Source organism: Protopterus annectens, chromosome 5.part0 (genome assembly GCF_019279795.1).
Source record: "Protopterus annectens isolate FY-2018-M chromosome 5.part0, PAN1.0, whole genome shotgun sequence".
In the NCBI taxonomy this organism is placed as follows: Eukaryota; Metazoa; Chordata; order Ceratodontiformes; family Protopteridae; genus Protopterus; species Protopterus annectens.
Window position 1 is genome coordinate 1,476,658,415 of NC_056735.1, and position 21,391 is coordinate 1,476,679,805.

Below are 21,391 nucleotides of genomic sequence, written 5' to 3' on the forward strand. Positions count from 1 at the left end.
TTTTAAAACGAAATGTTTCTCTGTTGGATCAGGTTTCTAGATAATGAAGGTTCAAAAGGAATCCCCAACTGAAATATATTACTGTGGGTAAGTGATGAGGTTAGACGTGGTATACAAGGAGGTGTCCTGTACCTTTCATAGGTTCATAGGTTCATACTAGGCTATCTGCCCTAGGGCATTTATAAGCCTAGCCAGAATGTGTTTGGCTTTCGCCACTCATTTTAAATTTATTTTGCTCTGCCCTTTTTCGAGGTTAGTATACTGTGCCTCTGTCTAACAGTGACACAGAAGGGATACCCGGGGTAAACCTACGATCTCCCATCCACTCATCAAGATTCCTCTTGAATAGAGTCAATGAGGGACTCTGCCTAACCTGGACTGGGATTTTATTCCAGAGTGAAGGGAGCCTCTGGGTTATGAATCTGTCCCTCCAGCATGTCCTATTTATTTCAGTGCTGAGGTTCAAGTCTCTCGAGCGAGTAGCTCGATGGGATTTGGATTTTCTGAGGTGCAGCATGTTCATTAATTCCGGGTTGGACATAGCTTTATATGTCAGGCACAGATCGCCTCTGAACAGGCGGTATGCCACTGAGTAGAGCTGGAGTTTCTTTAACCGGGCAGCATATGGTATCTGTTTGAGCCCTTTGATCCTCTTGGTGAGGTACTTTTGGGGTATTTCCAGTTGCTGCAGGTGTCTGGTAAGGTACATCCCAAAAGGGGCATTGTACTCAGTTATGGGCCTGATGAGGGATGAGTAAAGAGGCACGATGACCTCCCCTGATCTAGATGTGAATCCCTTCATGATTAGGTGGGCTATATAAAATGTTTTTCTAACCACTTTGGCCATGTGGTTGTCAAATGAGAGATTGCTATCAACTTGGGTCCCCAGGTCCCTGATTACTTCTTCTGTACTTAATGGATTACCACCTATGTGGTAATTTGTGGGCACTTTGGTTTGCCAAAGGGGATGACTATACACTTTTGGCATTTAGCTTGAGGCCATGGCTCTGGCACCAGTTGTCTGTTTCTATGAGGCCCTTTTGGAGGATGCTTGTGTCAGCTGGAGAGTCGATTATGGCCCAGTTTGCAGTCATCTGCGAACTTGGTCAGCCACAGTCCTTCCGTGTTGGCCTGTACCTCCGAGAAATATATACCGAACAAGAGAGGTCCCAGGACTGAGCCTTGTGGGACACCACTTGTAACTGGTTTGGAGTCTGACATGGCTCCAGCAATTCTAACCATGTGGGTTCTGTCCTTGAGCCAGTTTGCAATCCATCTAGTGACATAGGGGTTTATATTTAAGCTGGTGAGCTTATCTATAATGCCCGAGTGGGGTATTGTATCGAAGGCTTTTGCGAGGTCCAGGTAGGCTGTGTGGACCACCTTCCCTCGTCAATGGCCTTGGTGACTGTTTCAAAGAAATCAACCAGGTTTAAGAGGCAGGATCTGCCCTTAACAAAGCCGAACTGGGTAGGATCCAGTGTCTGTAGGTCCCCAATATCTTTATTTATGAGGTCCATGATGATCCTTTCCATAGCTTTGCAGACCAAGCTAGTCAGGCTTATGGGGCGATAGTTTCCAGGATCCGTTGAGGCACCACCTTTATGGAGAGGGACCACTGTTGCTGTACACCACTCTTTGGGCACATATCCTGTAGTAAGGCTGAGATTGAACAGTAGTTTTATGTTTGGGTTTAGCTCTTCTTGGAGTTCATGTAGGACGCAGCCCGGGACACCGTCTGGTCCCATTGATGCTGTGCTTTTTGCTTTGGAGAGGGCTCTTACCTGAGCATCTGAGATGTCAGGGGGCAGCACTCTGCTGGGATAGATATTTGCACTTTTGCTGGGGAGGGGGGAAAGATGTTTGCGCTGAACCTGTCAGCTAGGATGTTGGCAATGCCTGTGGGTTCAGTGTATTTTTTGTCATTTTGGAATAATTCTGAGCATATCTGGGAATTACCACCCAGGTTCCTAACATAACTAAAGAAAGCCTTGTGATTATCCTTAGTGTCCTGTGCAATTTTCTATCGAAGCTGGCCTTAGACAATTTTATGAGTGCCCGTAGTTTTTGCTAATACTGATCAGTGATGCCTTCCCTTTTGGGATTTTGCTCTATCATTTAGTAGCTTCCTCCTTCTATTGTATAGTTTGTTTATGGCTGGGGTCCACCAGACAGGACGTCTGTCTTTGGAGGATTGGGTCTTGGTTTTATTTGGGATCGCATGATCCATGCATTCCTGAAGGTGTTCATAGAATGTGTTTATAAAGGATTCTGCAGTCTGGGCAGATTTTCCACAGGCCCGGGGCTTTGAAGGATTCCACCTCGGTTTTGAGGAGTGTGAAATTTGCTTTAGAGAAGTTTTTCACTGTGGTTTTCTGGGCAGGGGGTGGGGTCGGGATGTGAATATCCAGTGAGATTAGTTTATGGTCTGATCTTACCAGTGAGGGATACACTTCTGGTCTGGAGCATAGAGTCCCCATGTTGGTGATGATCAGGTCCAGTATGTTTTCCCCTCTTGTGAGAGTGGTAACAAGTTGTTCCATAGCATTTGAGTTTATAAATTCTAGGAATCTTTGGGCTAGGGTGTTGGAGCTAGAGTAATGCTCCAAGTCTATGTTTGGGTAGTTGAAGTTGCCCAATATAATGGTGTTTGGAGAGACCTTCATATTTTCCAGTGTTCTCAGGAAGGCCAAGTGGGGTTCCTGGGTTTGGGAGGGTGGTCTGTAGCAGGCTATAAACTGGAAGGCAGTTTTACCCACTGTTAGTTGCACATGGATAGTCTCTGATGCTTCGTGCTTTGCCACCAACCTGGAGGTGTGGGTATCTTTGATGAATATCGATACTCCCCCTCCTTTTGTGGTTCGATCCAAGTTTTGGGGCTGAAAAGCATGGTATGAGGTATAACCTGGTAGTGCTGGGGTGCTCTCGGGAGCCCTGAACCAGGTTTCTGTTACTGCACAGATATCGATGTTCTCCATGCTAAGGAGAGTTTCGAGTGCGTGCATCTTGAGGTTTAGACTTCTGGCATTGAGTAGCATTACTCTTAGTTTCTTATCCCTTGTGATACCTATGGAGGTGGGTTTGTCTTTTGAGCCTTGCCTAAAAAAGGCACTATGGGGGTAGCAAGAGCCTTTGCCAATATCCAAAGCCCAGGGTGACAGGTGCAAGCCATCCCTAGCGAAGCATCATGGCTTGTCGAGCATATCATCCCAAGCTGACAGGCATTGGATCCCCTTTGAATGACACCAGTACTTAAGCCAATTGTTGAAATTGATCATCTTGTCTTCATATTGTGGCATCATTCTTGGTGAGGGTAAGATGCTACTCAAGGTCAGGGTCATACCGGCCTGGGCTACATGCTCAGAGAGCTCCTTTATGTCTCTTTTCATGTAGTCCAGGGAGGTACGTCTCAGGTCATTCACACCAGCATGGACAATGACTGAGTCATATTTGTACTTGCCTTGGAGTGACCTGAGTGCTTGTGTTATGTGGCGGATCCTAGCGCCCGACAGGCTGCTCACCATGACCCTCTCCTTGTTCAGCCTGGTGAGCGGGACGTCAGTGTGCCTGACGATAGAGTCACCTATTACAAGTGTATCAGGTTTGTTGTTTAGTCTTAAGGGCTGTGACTGTTCGGCACACTGGCTTTGTGAGATATGTGTTGCACGTGTTTTGTTTTGGGGTAGCGGTTGCTTGGGTGTCTGCTTTGGAGGTCTCTGCTGCTTAGGCAGATCTTTATTTAGAGCCTCCGAGTATGTTTTTGTGTGATTATGTGTTTGGTTTGCTGTCGTGGTAGGTCTATGTGAGACTGGAATTGTAGTGAGTGTGGTTTCCTTCTCCTCCTGACTGGTTATGCCAGTACTGAGTTGAGAGAGCTTAGCCTCCAGTTTGGCTATATGGTTGCATCTCTCACATGGGTTGGAATAAGTTGGGAGGAGGAGAGGGTTGTCTGTGTACATGAGGCAGTTGTAACACTGCCTCAAGATTCCCAGATTCACCAGCTGGACCGGAGAGGAGATTGACAACTGACCTTTGGACATGCTAGAATAATATTGGGAATTCCTTAATAATTGAAAACAAGGGCCAGTGGGGAGTGAGGGTGTAGTGCTTTTATTTTTTAGTGCTGACTTATATAATTGCTTTAGTGAGCAAGTGCCAGGTAACTTAAGTGCAATGTGTTACAGGTAACTTAAATGCAAAAATGACAAACAGTGACTTTCTTTCAAGTGAATTACTATGCTAGAGTAGAGAAAAGAAAGAAGACGGCAAGCATAAAAGGTGAAAGTAATGCCAATTTAATTGTCAGAAGTATCAAGTTCCAGTAAACCAGCAAATTTGAAAGAACTGCAAAGCAAAAGTGAAAAAAATGTAGATATTAGGGTATCAGGGCTACCAGTACAAAGGCAATAAATAAATAAATACCTGTCTCAGGACATCTGGCTTTGATGGCAGTGTGTTCCACACCATTAAAATCTGCTTCTGCTGAAATGAGGATGATACTGAAATTACCATCTTCAGTGCTGACAGACTCCACATTGGCTTATTTATTTATTTATTTACTTACTTTTGAGAAGATAATTGCCCCTTCCATCGATGTAAGCAACATCACTGGCTTCAGGTCCCCCTTGGAAACCATTCACTTTACTTCCTTGAGCCCTCAGCATCAGTCCTAATGACAGGGTAGATTACAGTGCCTTAAATCTTCCTACAGCAGGACCTCTATCAGTCTTCAGGTGTTTCAGACAAGTTCCCTTACTCTAAAGCCACACCACAAGCACATATGTAAAAGGGGATACACAGCCTCTGCTACGGAGTCGTTAACACCAGACATAGACCTCAGTATAAGAGAAAGTTTTCCATAGCCCCCTCCAGAAGACACAGGTTCAGTGGAATTTTAGAATTAACGAGGCAGAGGGATACCTGGTGTACTGACCCTCCTTCACTGGATGAGGAGGTTCTGTTTGAGGCATTAGATTTGCCCTATTTTTGTCCTTGGTGGTCACTCCCATTAGCCAAATGATGGACATAATGGCAGACAGAGTCTAGCAGGAATCTGATGTAGCAGTCCATCCCCAGAAAACCAGACAAAACCATTCCGCTGCCCAAGAACAGACCCTACTGGAGCAAAGGACCACTGGTTGACTCCATTATTGTGGTGGCTGCCACAAAAAAGCTGTTCTCAAAAGACAGCCCACTGGCTCCTCCTTCTAACAAACAGTTCAGAATGATGAGACTGTATGGGGATTCAGGTTTATGCCTCAGGCACCTTTGCTCCCCAGTTGTTAAACTACCTCACGTGACATGACCAGATTCCAAGAGACATAGCAGAGCAGTCATGGAATCTTTGAGGAAACCCATCATGCTGGTTAGTCACAAAAAGACTGAGTCACACGTGGCTACCATGTCAATTATTTCCAATCTCTCTGATGAATCTTCTGCATTATGCAGCTGATGAAACTTTTATGGAAGTGGACTCAGACATAGCTATATGGTGCCATCCCTGGCTCTATTTATGTGACTTTATGGACAACTTTAAGGCGTCCTTCATTAATGACAACCTCTTTGGACCCAAGATTAAAGAAAACCTTTTGAAGTGTGAACTGCAGAAAACACTGTCTGCCATTGGAGTACATTCTGAAACCCCTCAGAGGTTCTTCTCTAGGAAACAGAAAGGCTCTAAAGCTATCTAGTTTAGGAAATTAGCATTTTTCCTATGATTTCTTTACAGATAGAGACAACCATGGCAGAGGGGCCCCTTCAATGGACACTGCATAAAGGGCATAATGGGTCTACAAAATCAGGATTCTAAGTTCTCTCATCTGGGAAGCAACTTCAGCATCACTTAAAGACTTGCCTGAACGTTCCACTTTGGAGGTACTCAGTTTTGACTGTTTCTTCACCTGAACTACTGGATGGCCATAATAACGAACAACTGGATGAGGTGAATAACATCCAAAGGCTATATAATACCACTCACAAACAAACTGTCATCATTGTTCCTGCCAAATGTACTTCCTCACCAGAAAAGGGCAGTAGCAACAAAAGGGATCACTCAACTACTACAAAAACAAAGCCATCCAAGAGGTTCCACCAGATTAGAAAGGGTCTGGAATCGACTTCAGATTCTTTTAAGTTCCCAAAAAAAATCATAGGACCTCAGGCCCATTCTGGACTTAAGCGACCTTAAACAACTGCATACAGAAGACAACATTCCAGTCTGCAGTTTTCAGGAAGGGGACCACATGTGTTTAGTCCACCTTCAGGATGCTGAACTCTAAATAAATATCATCACGGTGTCCAGAAGCTATCACCACTTCAGGCTGGGTCCCAATTATTACAAATTTTGTGCACTTCCATTCAGTCTTACCAGAGCACCCAGAGTGTTTACCAAGTGCATATCAATCACTGCTGTCCATCTGATGCTGAAAGGGATTCATATATTTCTCTACCTAGACGGCTTTTCTTCTAGTAGCAACAAGGGATTCCCTCATGATACCCATAGATTACTTGCTTCTGTAGTATCAGTCACTAGGCATTTCAATAGATGCTGTGCAGTAGTATATGGAATCATCATAGTTTATGACTTTTATAGAATGCCATCTGGACACCAGAATCAGAATTTTAACACTTACCAAAGGTATGCCTCTAACTCTCAGGGACATGATTCCCAAACATCTGCTTATCTCCACTTCTCCAACATCTCGAATTTTGTGAATATTAGGCTTAATAGTGGCCTCAGTTCAGTTAGTTCCTCATGAGAGACACTGAGGATGCTGCAGTGGACCCAATTTTCAGATGCAATGAACAAGTCCTTTTGACTATTTTATGTCTATAACAGCACTTGAAATGGTGAGTTCAGTCTTCCACTGTTCCACCCAGAGAACCTTTTGTTTTCCTGCTTCCAAGGGCCAGTGACCACAGATGCCTCTGCTTTAGGGTGAGGAGATTTAGAAAGAGAATGGTCCAAGGTAGCTGGGCCCAACTGGAGGCTAATCTTCACATCAATATTCTAGAGATGAGAGTGGTCCTCCTAGCATTGCAGCCTTTCAGAACTTCCTTCCCCAGGGTGTGACATCAATCTAAATGGACAACATGTATGTGGTATGGTACACCAGCAAGCAAGGAGTAACCACATCTTACCCCAAATAATCAATAGGACATGGGGCTATGGCTAGGGGTGTTTTTCACACAGCACTTTCTGGTAGCAATGCATATTGTGGGATGGACCAACTATCTGCTGGAATGGGTTAGGAAATACATTCCAGTGCCTTATAAGAGGTCCCTTAATCCTTTAGTAGCAGGAAAGATATTTAATATCTGGGGCCAGCCTTGCTTCTCTAAAGAACACCAAGTGCAGCAGCAGCTATTATGCCCTAATTCACCCATGGGGACAGATGCACAGCGATACCCTGGTCAGTGGCCTCCTGACGTTTACCACTGGCCACAACATTTTTACAGAAAACATCCTGTGCAAGGCCTCAGTAATTCTCCAAGCCACCCTTTTGGCTCAAGAAAATTTGGTTCCCCATTATAAGACCATACCTCAAAAAGGAGCCTTGTCTCTCTTAGAACTCAAAATTATCTTTTATCTCACATATCTGGCAATCTTCACCAGGTTACTCCTTCTCTCAGGGTAACAGTATGGTTTCTTCACTTCCATTAATGGCCAAAGGCTCATTCTTCCCTTTGAGGTCTAGATTATTTTAGCATTATAGAAAGCAACACCTTGTGAACTGCATAAGAGTAAATAGAAGAGATTCTTGATATGGCCACTTCAGCAGGGGTCGGAGCCTTTCTCTGTACCATTTCTCTCAATTTTGCATTTGATGTAGATTCACATTATTCCACATCCAATGTACAAATAGCTGCTATTTCTAATTTCTGCCAGGGGTTCAATTCACAAACTCCACTTTCACAAAACAGTATACAAAGTATACCTCAAAAAGAAATTTACAAGGTAGTCAGAGCTAGATCCTTTTTAAATTCTGTGTAACAAACAGCAGAAAGGTTAAGTCTGATTTCCCTCTAAAGATTATCAAGCTGTCAATAAACATTATACAAAACAAAAGAACAACACAATTATTAACCAGATTCTAATGCAAAAAAAGCAGGTCATGTTAGCAGAGAACACTTCCCATTTACATTTAGCTAACAACAAACTGACAAAATGCAGCAAAGGGAAAACTACAAGTCCCACGTCCTTGAGTGAGCTTCAAAAACTTAAAAATAAGTACATTGCAATACAAAATGTTCATAGGTTCATGGGTTCATAGGCAGGTACTAGGCTATCTGCCTGAATGCATTTATAAGCCTAGCCAGAATGTGTTGGCTTTCACCGGCCCCTTAGATTAGTTCCCTGTACCTCTGCCCAGCAGAGCCACTGAAGTGATCCCCGGGGTAAACTTTTCCATCCACTCGTCAAGGTTTCTCTTGAAGAGTGTTAGCGAGGAGCTCTGTCTAATGTAGACTGGAATCTAGTTCCAAAGCATGGGAAGTCTCTGGGACAGGAATCTATCCCTCCAGCATGTCCTATTTATTGTTGTGGTGACGTTTAGATCCCTACAGCGTGTGACTCGAGGGGATAAGGTTTTCTTTAGGTGAAGCATGTCCATCAATTCTGGGTTGGACAAGGCAGAGATCACCTCTGAGTAGGTGGTATGCAACCGAGTACAACTTGAATTTCTTCAGTCGAGCTGCATAAGGCATCTGTTTGAGGCCAGTGATCCTCTTGGTGAGGTACTTCTGTGGTCTTCCCAGCTATTGCAGGTGTCTTGTAAGGTACATCCCAAATGGGGCATTGTACTCTATGATGGGTCTGATGAGTGATGAGTAGAGGGGCACAATGACCTCTTTTGATCTGGATGCGAACCCTTTTGTGATTGGGTGGGCCACATAGAAGGACTTTCTAACCTCTTTGGCAATGTGATTATGAAAGGAGAGATTCCTGTCTACTTGGATCCTATCTCTGCTGCAGGCCCTGGCACACTGGAAAGGAAAAACAATGATGTGACATTACTTTATGCACTACCTTTCACACAAAAGGTTTCCCTGTGGGAAAAGTAGCATGCATACATACATACATACATATACACACACACACACACACACACACACTATATATATATATATATATATATATATATATATATATATATATATATACATATATATATATATATATATATATTGATCTCTCTCTCTCTATATATATATATATATATATATATATATATATATACACACACAAACATATATATGCACTTACATACATATACATACAGTCACACAAAACAAACATGGGGGTATAAATACTGTAAAAACTCCATTATCCTAAGGACATGCAGGGGTAACACAAGTCAATGTGAAGAAACAAAAGGTATAAAAATCAGACATAGCATTACTCCAGCTGCAGGACACAATCTTCAAACATATACCAGACAGAGCAATAGGATTAAGCCAACATCCCAAAAGGGCCAGAAAAACACTGCAGATGACATTTTATCTCACTTTGGAGAAAACAGACATGTTTCCCCACATACAAAAAAGAAGGATCAGAGATGACATTTAGCTGAAAACATTTGTGAACTAAACATTGAGACTTTGGAACAGACATTCCATTCAACAGCACAGTATTCCAGTGTTCTCTGAAAATTTCAAAGGCCTTACTGACTACCATGTGACAGAACATAAATCAATACCACTCACTTTGCCACAACAGCTTTTCAATGGCTTAGGCTAATTATCATTGTGCTATGAATAATTTAGTCACCTGCAGACACTGCACATGATGGTCCACCTACAGGAAGTTAGGCTGTAAAAAAATTGCTTTGACAACTACACGACTGCAGTAAGCCTAACCATTGTGGTTCCTGCCCCTAAATGGGCACATTTAAACATGGGGAGTTATAGGCAAAAATGGCTACTTGCAAAGTAAGGAGGAAGGGTGGACAAGACAATAAAAATAATTTCCTTCAACTTAGAAATCCAATTCCCCTAACCCACATCCAAATTCCAATATCAAGTAAAATAAAACCAAGCTCAAGGAGTTTCAAATGAGGATGAAGAACAACAAACATAAATAAATAAATGAATAAGCAAAAGCCGTACGCAGAGTTGTGTCTAAGGAAGAGACAGTATTACAGACATGCCTCGCAGGCAATGTTCACTTATTGGTGATGCATTTTCTGAGCTGTTACTAAATTTACCCTTGGGTTCGTCATCCACTGTGACACACTAACTAAAGGCTGCCAAGATGAAGAAAAACACATTGGCTCAGATTTCTATTATACCCTAAAAGAATGAGTTCCTCTACTCTTCAGAAAGGAATGACTCCATCAGCATACTCAAAGGCTCTGTAATTAAAATGAACAAGTCCTGCAGATGTGGCTAAACTCAATGATTACCTATAGTACAATTACAATGAATTTACTGTAAAGATCAGGTATCTGAACTGCTTTACAGAAACTCTAACCTGTATTTCATAAATTAGTGCTCTACTGAGTACCCAAATTATATACAGCTTGTTTGACTTCATATACTGATGCACACATTTCAACCAGTTGGCACAAAACAATGTTAAAACAGTTGGATTCTACTTACTACTGTCTGTTGGACTACTGGCCAGTAACTCAGGTGCGGGACCAGTATAGTTCTCGGAAAGTGCAATGGCCATTTGTATATCTTCAATCCACTTGTCCATCTCTACACGGGAACTAGTTGTGAGGCAAATGTAACTTATTATTACTAATAATTACTAAACCACATTAAAAACATGGCTAGACAAGAACTTATTCATATGCATTAGTATATTCTATTTTCATCACAGCTTATTTTCACTGCTGAAGCCCTTAGAATCCCGAAGGGAGGGAAAAGATTTTGAATGTCTACCACCTATATTTTTGCTTTAAAGGCCAGCACTTTTCCCTGGACTATAATGCAATCATGCTGCAACAGACTCCCATCTCAGCGAAAAAAGAACCCAACCTAACCTGTATGCTTATATGATGGGTTAAGATATCACAAACATGAGCTACGACAAAGCAAACTTCAGCTGCAACTCAAAGAAACACATACTTATCCCTTGCCTGAGTCCCAACAAGATATATTACTTGCCAGTCATGTCAGTTGTTGTTGTGTCTTTCGGCTTTTCCCGGTTAGGGGTCGCCACAGTGGAACTCTGGTCCGCTAATGATTGGCAGTAGATTTTTACGCGCCGAGTTGCCAGCCCTGACACACAACCTTCAACGAAGGTATGCCATTCACGCATGTCTCCACACAGAAGACGCTCTAGCTGAGAATAGAACAGGACAACGTCTTATTGTGAGGCGACAACACTGCCGCAGCACCACCACCGCAGATACTTGCCAGTCATGTCAGTGCTTTTATTTATTGCTATCCCAGGCTACTATCTGTATCCTAAATGCAATACAGAATTACATTAAAAAAGGCGTTTTCTTGTATCTCTATTATAATATTCAATACATCAAATGCAGTTGGTTTAGACTTTGATTTCCATTTTCTAGTAATTCCTTTTTTGACAGGCAACAGAATTAAACCTAATACGGTCTTACTATGTCTAGGCAATTCAGATCCTGTGTCCCAGCTCAAAACTAATAATTTCCTTAGTTATAGCCATTTGCTCACTCAATATTTTTGACCGTGTAAGCTTGAGGATATCTTAAGTGATATCTTAGCAGAGCTCACAGAGTTTTGGTATCATTGTTAAATTCCAAACACTTTAAAAGAGTTCTTGGTATAATGTGGTAAGATCTACAAGGTGGGGGCAAGCAAGAATGCTTGTGTACGATTACCATTCTTCTCAGACACATGGCAAACACAGTGCATTCATCCCATCCATGAAGAAATGTAAGCCGATGCGTCTTTCATTTAAGCTCTAACATTTATCCACTTTACTAGAGTTTTACTCTTCAGAAAGTACATCTTACACACTGATCCAAAGCAAACTCTAGAAAAATTACCTAAAAGGCTGGATCAAACTGATAACAGAACAAGAATCACCCCTATCAGACATTAATGAAAACTACCAAACACAGGACACATCCCACCCAAGACAGAAAATGCCTACAAAACCCTTCCCTTTTTTTCAGTATAAAGTGCAGGACAAAGTAAAAGATATGAAATTCTTCACTAAAAAAATCCCGGAATTAAGTCAGAACACCCTGTTTGAGCAGATACTATAAGACAGGGAATGAACAGACAGCTAGACTGTCTTCTTACTTAAATGGGCTTTTTAAAATAATGGACAATGTTATTTTTTGTTTTACTTTCACAAGCAATTTTCAATTACATTAACATTAGAATTTTGTTGGTTTTCAACTGTAAAGACTGTTTTTTAATTTACACTCTGCGATATAAGGCTGGTACTGCTTTATTTTTTATTTTATTTTTTTGGAATGCCAGGTAAAAAACACATACTGTCTCTCTCTCACTATTTTACTTGTTTTATATCTAACAAAGGTACTTTTGCTTTTCTATGCATGGTTTTCAAGTCCACAAAATCTGTATACAATGTAGACAGTAAGAGTTTATTTTATAATGAAGTAAGTGACAAAAGGTAATAAGTATATTCTTGTAAATTATATTCTAATGGTTTCAGATAATTTGAAATATTAAACTCAAATCTATCGGCTGTAACACAAATTGATACCTTGTAATTTCTAAAATTAACTGGTTAATACTTTACTAAAAACAAGCAAAGAAAAGGAAAAGAATAATATTTTACTGATAATTCTACCTTTTCCCGACATTGTGCAGCTTCAGTCTATGAGAATGAAAATTTCCAACCCTCACTGGAGGGGGTGGAGTCAAAAACAGGGTTGCTACATAAAGAAATAAGTTATTACCTGATTGGTCATTTCAGTGGTTTCCAGAGCTTCACTAGTTTTGATACACAGCTGGGGGGGTGACTTGAATCCACTTAAGCTCTTTGTTTTAAACTTTAGGCTAATAAAATAAATGCCCGTACCTACCAAGGTTTGTGACATTAGTTTACCAAGTCATGTTCATTGATCTGGAGGTTATAACACTCTGTGTCTTAAGTTGGTATAACTGGTTTTACATCCTGTTTGTTATCTGACTATCTCAAGGATTACTTGCATAAAATTAGACCCTCTTAGTAAATGTCTGCATATCATTGCTGGAGCCTTCCTGTGTCCTGACAGAGTGCTCTTCAAACTATCTGGAGATATACAGAGCTGAGTATATTTTTCTGGCACTTCAGAGTTGTGTACTGGTAATTGTTGTTTGACTAATTTTAAATCATTGCTGGCTGACTTCAGAGTTGTGCATTGTTATTTTTGCTTCGCTGTATAGTTTTTCAGATCTCTGCTGAATGTGTTCCCCCCCTCCCCCTATTTCTCTCTGTCTTAAGTTGGTATAACTGGTTTTACATCCTGTGTGTTATCTGACTATCTCAAGGATTACTTGCATAAAATTAAACCCTCTTAGTAAAAGTCTGCATATCATTGTTGGAGCCTTCCTGTGTCCTGACACAGTGCTCTTCAAACTATCTGGAGATATACAGAGCTGAGTATATTTTTCTGGCACTTCAGAGTTGTAGTACTGGTAATTGTTGTTTGACTAATTTTATATCATTGCTGGCTGACTTCAGAGTTGTGCACTGTTATTTTTGCTTCACTGTAGAGTTTTTCAGATCTCTGCTGAAGGTGTTGGTTTTTCCATACCCACCCTCCCTATTCCTGTCTTGTTGTTTAAATTTGGAGGCTTTTTCAGTTGCCCGCCCCCACTGTAGATTTGATCTGGGACACTCCCCCCAGTCCCATCTCTTTACCTCATTCTACCTAATAGACTCCTTCTGCACTTGTTTTTAGTCATTTTTAATTTGCTTGCATTTTTTAAACTGTTTGGTCTAACATTGCTACATACTCAAGTTTGCTAGCTTGCACTGCATTTGAATTGTTTTTACTACTGTTTTAGCTACTTGTGTGTGTGTGTGTGTGTGTGTGTGTGTGTGTGTGTGTATATATATATATATATATATATATATATATATATATATATATATATATATATATATCTTTCCTGTAACTAGTGTAGTCCAGATTCAGATTTGCTGTATTCAGGACTGTATGTAAGCTTCTGAGCCCCCCCCCCCCAACCTTTTTGTGTTGGAGGGAAGCCTTCTAGCTTATCAGTGGGAGTGGCAAGCACTAGGCAACCTATCTACCACATAAGGAATGGTTCTGGCCCAGAAATTGTAGTTATTGGCAGTTTTTCCATCTCTCTCAACTTTCTGATTTAAAAGCCCGCATTTGCACTTGTTTCCCCCCTTTCCTGTAACTAGTTTAGTCTAGATACAGATTCTTAGTTTTAGCACTTGAATTTGCTTATTCGTGATCAGCACTTGTTCAGAACTTGTAAGCACTAAATAACCTAATAATTACTACAGCACTCAACCTTCCTCATTACCTAAAGGAAAACAGTTTTGGTACTTACTTTCCTCACTTGCTAACAGAAAAACAGCTCTTGTACTCACTTTTCTCACTTATCTAGAGGAAAACAGTTTTTTATTCAGGCATGTCCAAGGGTCAGCTCCCAGTGTTCTCTCCTATCTGATGAATCTGGGCATCTTGGGGCAATGCAGAAATTGCCTCATGTACACAGACAACCCTCTCCTCCTACCACCCAACACTACAACCTGTGAGAGATGCACTTATCTAGCGAATCTGGAGGTAAAGCTCTCTTCAATCAAGACTGAACTTGACAGTCAAGAGGAGAAGGTAAACACTTGCACCACACCACACTCATCACATAGTCTGACTAAATCTACACCACCAAAATCCACACAAAGAAACACAAAAACATTCATGGAGGCTCTCAATAATAATCTGCTCAAGCAACAGAGACATCCAAAGCAGAAATGCAAGCATCCACCACCCCCCCCCAAAACAACCCAAATGAGACATAGCCCGCAGACTCAGTGTGCCACTCAACCACAGCCAATAAGGCAAAACAACGTACCCAACACACTAGTCATAGGTGACTCTATAGTCAGGCACACTGATGTCCCACTCACCAGGCTAAACAAGGAGAAGGTTACTGTCAGCTGCCTGTCAGGTGCCAGGATCCGCCACATAACCCACGCACTCAGGTCACTCCACAACAAGTACAAATATGACACTGTCATTGTCCATGTTGGTGTGAATGACCTGAGATGTACCTCCCTGGACTACATGAAAAGAGACATGGAAGAGCTCTCCTATCTTGTAGCCCAGGCAGGTATGACCCTAGCCCTGAGTAGCATTCTGCCATCACCCAGAATGATGCCACAGTACAAGGACAAAATGATTGACTTCAACAATTGGCTAAGCTTCTGGTGCCATTCTAAATGGATCCAGTATCTGTCTGCCTGGGATGACATGGTTGACAGACCACGATGCTTTGCCAGAGATGGCCTGCACCTGTCACCCCTGGGATTCCGGATACTGGCTAAGGTTCTTGCTGCCCCTATAGTGCCTTTTTTAGGCAAGGTTCAAATGACAAATTCACCACCGTAATAGGAACAGGCAAGCAAAAACTGAGGGTGATGCTACTCAATGCTAGAAGTCTAAATCTCAAAATGCACTCACTCGAGGCACTCCTTAAAATGGAGAACATAGATATTTGTGCAGTCACTGAGACCTGGTTCAAGGCTCCAGAGAGCACCCCTGCACTACCAGGCTATAACTCATACCACACTTTTCGGCCATGTAACCTGGACCGGAACACCAAAGGCGGAGGTGTGTCAATATTCATTAAGGATATCCACACCTCCAGCCTAGTTGCTCAGAATAATGCAGCCGAGGTTATCCAAGTGCAACTAACTCTGGACAAAACTGCAATCCAAAGTGTAGCTTGCTACAGTTCACCCACCATGCCCCAGGATTCCCACTCCTCTTTTCTTGATGTACTGGAAAATATTAGGGTTCAACCAAACACCTTAATAATGGGCGATTTCAACTACCCCACCATTAACTGGGAAAACTACTCATGTACCAACTCATTCGCTCAATGCTTTCTAGAATTCATAAACTCCAATGCCCCGGATCAACTTATCCACACCCCCACCAGGGGCAACAATATCCTAGATCTAGTCATTACCAACATGAGTGACCGGTGTTCCACACCTGAAGTCAACACCTCAATGGTCCGATCCGACCATAAGCTAATTACCCTAGATATCCACATCCTGCCCCCACCCCCCATTAAGGAAACCATGGTAAAAAATTTCTCCAAAGTCAACTCCCTGCTTCTTAAGACAGAAGTGGTGAACTTCATGACACCCATGCAGATGGACAATACAGTTACAACTACTGAATCCTACACAATTGCACTTTATAAGCACTTAGATGAGTGCATGGATTGTGCTATCCCAAACAGAACCAAGATGCTATCCTCCAAAAAAAGGAAGCCAATCTGGTGGTCCCCTGCCATAAACAAACTGTACAACAGAAGGAAGAAACTGTTGCAAAAGAGAGTAAAAACCCATGAGTGGAGAAGCTCCCTGGACAGCCTCAGTAAGAAGCTGTGATCCCTGATAAAATCCTCCAAAGCTAGTTACGAAAACAAAATCGCCACTAATTCTAAAGACAACCACAAAGCATTCTATAGCTATGTCAAGAATCTCAATGGCAACACTCAGATCTGCTCTGAGTTACAGCACAATGGGACTAAATATACAGACCCAACTGATATTGCCAACATCCTGGCAGATAGGTTCAGTGCTAACTTTACCCCCCTCTCACCCCCTAAAGAGCCCATCTCTATACCAGAAGAATGCAAAGTTCCTGTAATCATGGCTGCACAGGTAAAAACCACACTCTCCAAAGCCAAGAACACAGCATCCATGGGACCAGACAACATCCCAGGCTGCATCCTACACGAAATATAGAACAAACTGGCACCCCACCTAAGTACCATGTTCAATCATAGCCTCACCTCAGGTTTTGTGCCTGCTGAATGGCGCACAGAGACGGTTTTCCCATTCCACAAGGGGGGAGCCACCATGGACCCTGGCAACTACCACCCCATTAGCCTGATGAGCCTGGTCTGCAAGGCCATGGAATGTATCATCATGGAACTTATAAACAAAGACATTGGTAATCTCCAAACTCTGGACCCCACCCGGTTCGGGTTTATAAAAGGTAGACCATGTCTCCTAAACATGATAAGACTTCTTTGAAGCAGTCACCAAAGCCGTAGACAAGGGTAAGGTGGTTCACACAGTCTATCTAGATCTTGCCAAGGCTTTTGACACCATCACCCATCCTGGAATTTTAGATAAACTCACTAAACTAGGTATAAATCCCTATGTCACAAGATGGGTTGCTAACTAGCTCACTGACAGAACCCACACTGTGAAAGTAGCAGACTCCAAACCGACTTCACACCAGTGACAAGTGGAGTACCACAGGGTTCAGTCCTGGGTCCTCTCCTGTTTGGTATTTACTTCTCTGAAGTACAGGCTAACACAGAAGGTCTTTGACTAATGAAGTTTGCAGATGACTGCAAACTAGGAGCCATAATCGAAACTCCTAATGATGTGGACATCCTACAAAAGGGCCTCACTGAGACAGATGCCTGGTGTCAAAGCCATGGCCTCAAGTTCAATGCCAAAAAGTGCATTGTCATCCCCTTTGGTAAAAACTCTGTACCCATGAACTACAGCATAGGCGGTAGTATACTTAACACCAAAAGTGTGATAGGAGACCTTGGGACACAGGTGGACAGTAGTCTCTCCTTTGATAATCGCATTGCCACAGTAGTCAGGAAATCCTTCTACATGGCACACCTCATCACAAAAGGTTTCTCATCCAGAAAAAAAGAGGTCATTGTTCCCCTCTACTCATCACTCATTAGACCCATTACAGAGTACATCTCCCCCTTTGGTATGTACCTTACAAGACATCTACAACAACTGGAAAGGCTGCAAAAATACCTCACAAAGAGGATTACCAGCCTCAAACAGATGCCCTACGCAGACCGTCTCAAAAAACTCCAGCTTTACTCCATCACATATCGCCTACTCAGAGGTGATCTCTGCCTAACATACAAAGCTATGTCAAACTCAGAGCTGTTGGACATGCTCCACTTAAAGAAATCCCACTCCCTCCAAGCTACACACTCTAGGGACATAAACCTTGTCACCACGATAAACAGGACATGCCGGAGGGATAGATTCCTGTCCCAGAGACTTCCCATACTCTGGAATAAACTACCTATGTATATCAAACAAAGCTCCTCATTAGCACTCCAAGAAAAATCTTGATGATTGGATGGGAAATAGGAAATTCACCTCAGGGATCACCTCTGTGGCTCTGCTTGACAGTGGCACAGGAAAATAATTTTCTTGGATGGCAAAAGCCAGGGTACCTTTTTGGCTGGGCTTGTATAGGCCCCAGGGCTGATAGCCTAGTACCTACCTATGAACCTATGAAGAGTAGAGGGTGGATGGTTAAGAATACCATGTTGGCTGCCACACGTCCTCTTGGAAGCAAGAAGAGATGTTATACGTATGTGCCCATTAGGAAAAAAGTCTCAAGCAAGAAAGTAATTTCTGTTAATAGTAATAACTATTTTACAATATATACTGACTTGTAGTGCATGGAGTGTGGTGATTACACTCCAAAATTTGAAGAAAGACAAACCAGTAAAGTGCCAGAGTGACACACAACCCAACCTTAACAATTATTAAGCACCCTATGCTAAAGTTAAGGTCAGTTTTAGTGCCAGGCAGTAAAATCTGCCAGTACTCACCAGCAAATTACAAAGGCAGAAGTAAATGATTTATTTCTGACTGCTGTTCTTACTGGTAACATGTCCCCAATTTCCACAAAATCAACTTTTCTGCTAGAATAACAGGATGTGTTAGCATCCATTTTCAGAAGACACAAACTCAGAAACTCAAATGTATGTCATTAGTTAGTGATTTGAAGCCTCAGTGGTTTGTATGAAAACACAGATTTTATGAGGAAGAGACGAAAACTATGAAGCAATGATCTGGACATTCTGGGAAAATCTGGACTGTTGAGAGGCATGCAGGTGAGTGTAAATGTAATGGACTGTGTTACACTGCCTTTCTGTCAGTGTCTGCTTAAGTGTTTTATGGTTCTGAAAGCCAGCAAAACACTTTGTGATTTTTTTCTCTGTAACCAGTAGTGCATGGAGCAGACAAAGCTCCATGCACACAATTGTGTCACCAATCATAACCTTAAATTATGCGTTCACAACATGGATGACAAGATTTATTTCTTGGTGTCCATGTCTCAAACTCATGGTTATGATCAGCAACTTGATCATAATCCTCTATAAGTAGCTCATATCAGCTAAAATAGTACAAGGATTTTATTTAGAAGGACAGGATGAAATGAAAATGGTAGAAAACAACAGGTTAGTTTGCAAATTAAATAGGTGTATGAAATATTTAGCATCAAATAAACCAGAGTCATATTTACATAGTTTCTCCTTTCTTTTTTTACCTAAAAGTAGTAAAGAAAATGGGTCAGAATCATTGCGGGAGATATTATCACATATCTTATATTTTCAAAAGGCACGACAAGTAAAAGTACATTTGCGCAAGTCCTACTTACCTGCAACAGGTGATGGTCATAGAACAAACTGCCTTACTGACATTTGGTTAGTAGTGCTGTGCTTCCCTCCCCTGGCAGTTTACTAAAGCTCAGAGTCCTTCAACTGCCTGTCTGTGGGTGTGATCAACCAATCACCTGGCAGTGCAGGGACTGCCTTACATACCCACAGACAGGACCACTTTCAGTTTTTTTGGGTCCAGCATGAAGAAAAGATGGAAATACAAGCTTTGCAAACACCTCCTGTTCCAACAAGAAAAACCACATGCACATGCGTACACAGACACACACACAAAACAACAATAAAGGCTGCATAGCAACACTCCAAGGCAACCCAAACACCAAACTATGTACATCCAAAAAGGGGGGATAATGGATGGGTACTGCCAGTAAGGCAGTGTGTTTTATGAACACTTACTGTCACACACAGGTAGGACTTAAGAAGAAACTGTTGTACTCTACAAACTTACTGCCTTACTGGAATTTGGGTAGATTCCCAAAGCTTACCCAACAGGGGAAGAGGAAGGATATGTGTCCAGGAGTCCATAGAGAATGGTCTTAGTGAAGTCTGGTTAGGATCTAGAAAAGGGATCCAGCTTATAGTGCTTCATAAATGTATGGACAGAGGAGCAATTTGCTGCTTCAAGAATAACTTTAGAGTCCACTCCTTTCCAATATGCCACTGAAAAGGAAAATACTCTGGTGGAATGTACCTTTACCTTGTCTGGATTCAACGTGCCATAGTAGGTGCAACAAAACACAATACTACAGGACAACCAGTGTGCAATGGTTTACTTCGAGACAAGTTGACTATTCTTTGCCCTTGTGTAGGAAATAAAAAGCCTTTCAGCCTTCCTGAAGGGTTTTGTCAAGGTAGTACTTGAGCTGTCACATCCAAGGTATGAAATATCTTCTCAACCTTATCCTGAGGTTCTGGGAAGAACAGGAGATTTATAGACTGATTGAGAGTAAATACTGAGACCACTTTCAGCATGAAAGAGGGACTGGTACATAACAAAAACATATCCCTGTGGAAAATAGGGAGAGGTTGTACGACAATGAGAGTTTGCAGTTCAGAGACTCAGCTTGCAGATTTCACAGCAAAAAGCAAAACAGCTTTCCATGTTGAGCTTCAGATCAGCTTGACTGGCAGGTTCGAAGGGTGGTAAGGTAAATTGTTTCCAGGACATAGCTGAGATTCCACGAAGGAGGAATTTGCTTACAAGGAGGCCTCATATACAATACTTCTTTTATGAACTGTTGTACAAAACCAGAAAAAGAAAGTGATGGCTAAATGCAGCTTAATGGATGCATACGATACGCCATCCTGAAATAGTTCACACAAATATTTCAAGACTAAAGGGATGTTAGTCTCAAGGGACCCTCTGTTCCCATTTAGGCACCACTTAGAAAACCTCATCCATTTATAAACATAAGATTTTCTATTAACAGGTTTGATGACCTCCTTTATCGCCTCCTGCACATCCTCATGAAACAAGTACCTAAATGGAGTCAAGACTGAATTATCCAAGCTGTGAGTTAAAGTTGCTACAAACTGGGATGCACCAGACACCACTGAGACTGTGTGAGCAAATCCAGAGTGTGAGGAAGTCTGTGGTAATTGCCCCTGGCCAATACCATTAGAAGGGAAAATCAAGATTGCCTGGGCCAACACGGGGTCATCACAATGATCTTAGCATTTCTTTCTCAATGTTCAGGAAGTCTCTTGTGAATCAGTGGAAAGGGTGGAAATGCACACAAGGACATTCTCGGCCTAGTAGTTTGTT

The 21,391-nt window shown here is 42.0% G+C and overlaps 1 protein-coding gene across 2 annotated transcripts in view; it reads right to left on the reverse strand.

Moving 5' to 3' along the window:
- Positions 1-21,391, reverse strand: part of FARP1 (FERM, ARH/RhoGEF and pleckstrin domain protein 1) — a 2,534,157-nt gene that overhangs the window by 154,931 nt on the left and 2,357,835 nt on the right. For both annotated transcript variants that reach the window (XM_044071307.1, XM_044071308.1), the window contains one exon: positions 10,600-10,712. In XM_044071307.1, coding sequence (XP_043927242.1) covers positions 10,600-10,712 — 113 coding nt within the window. The remainder of the gene's footprint in view (positions 1-10,599; positions 10,713-21,391) is intronic.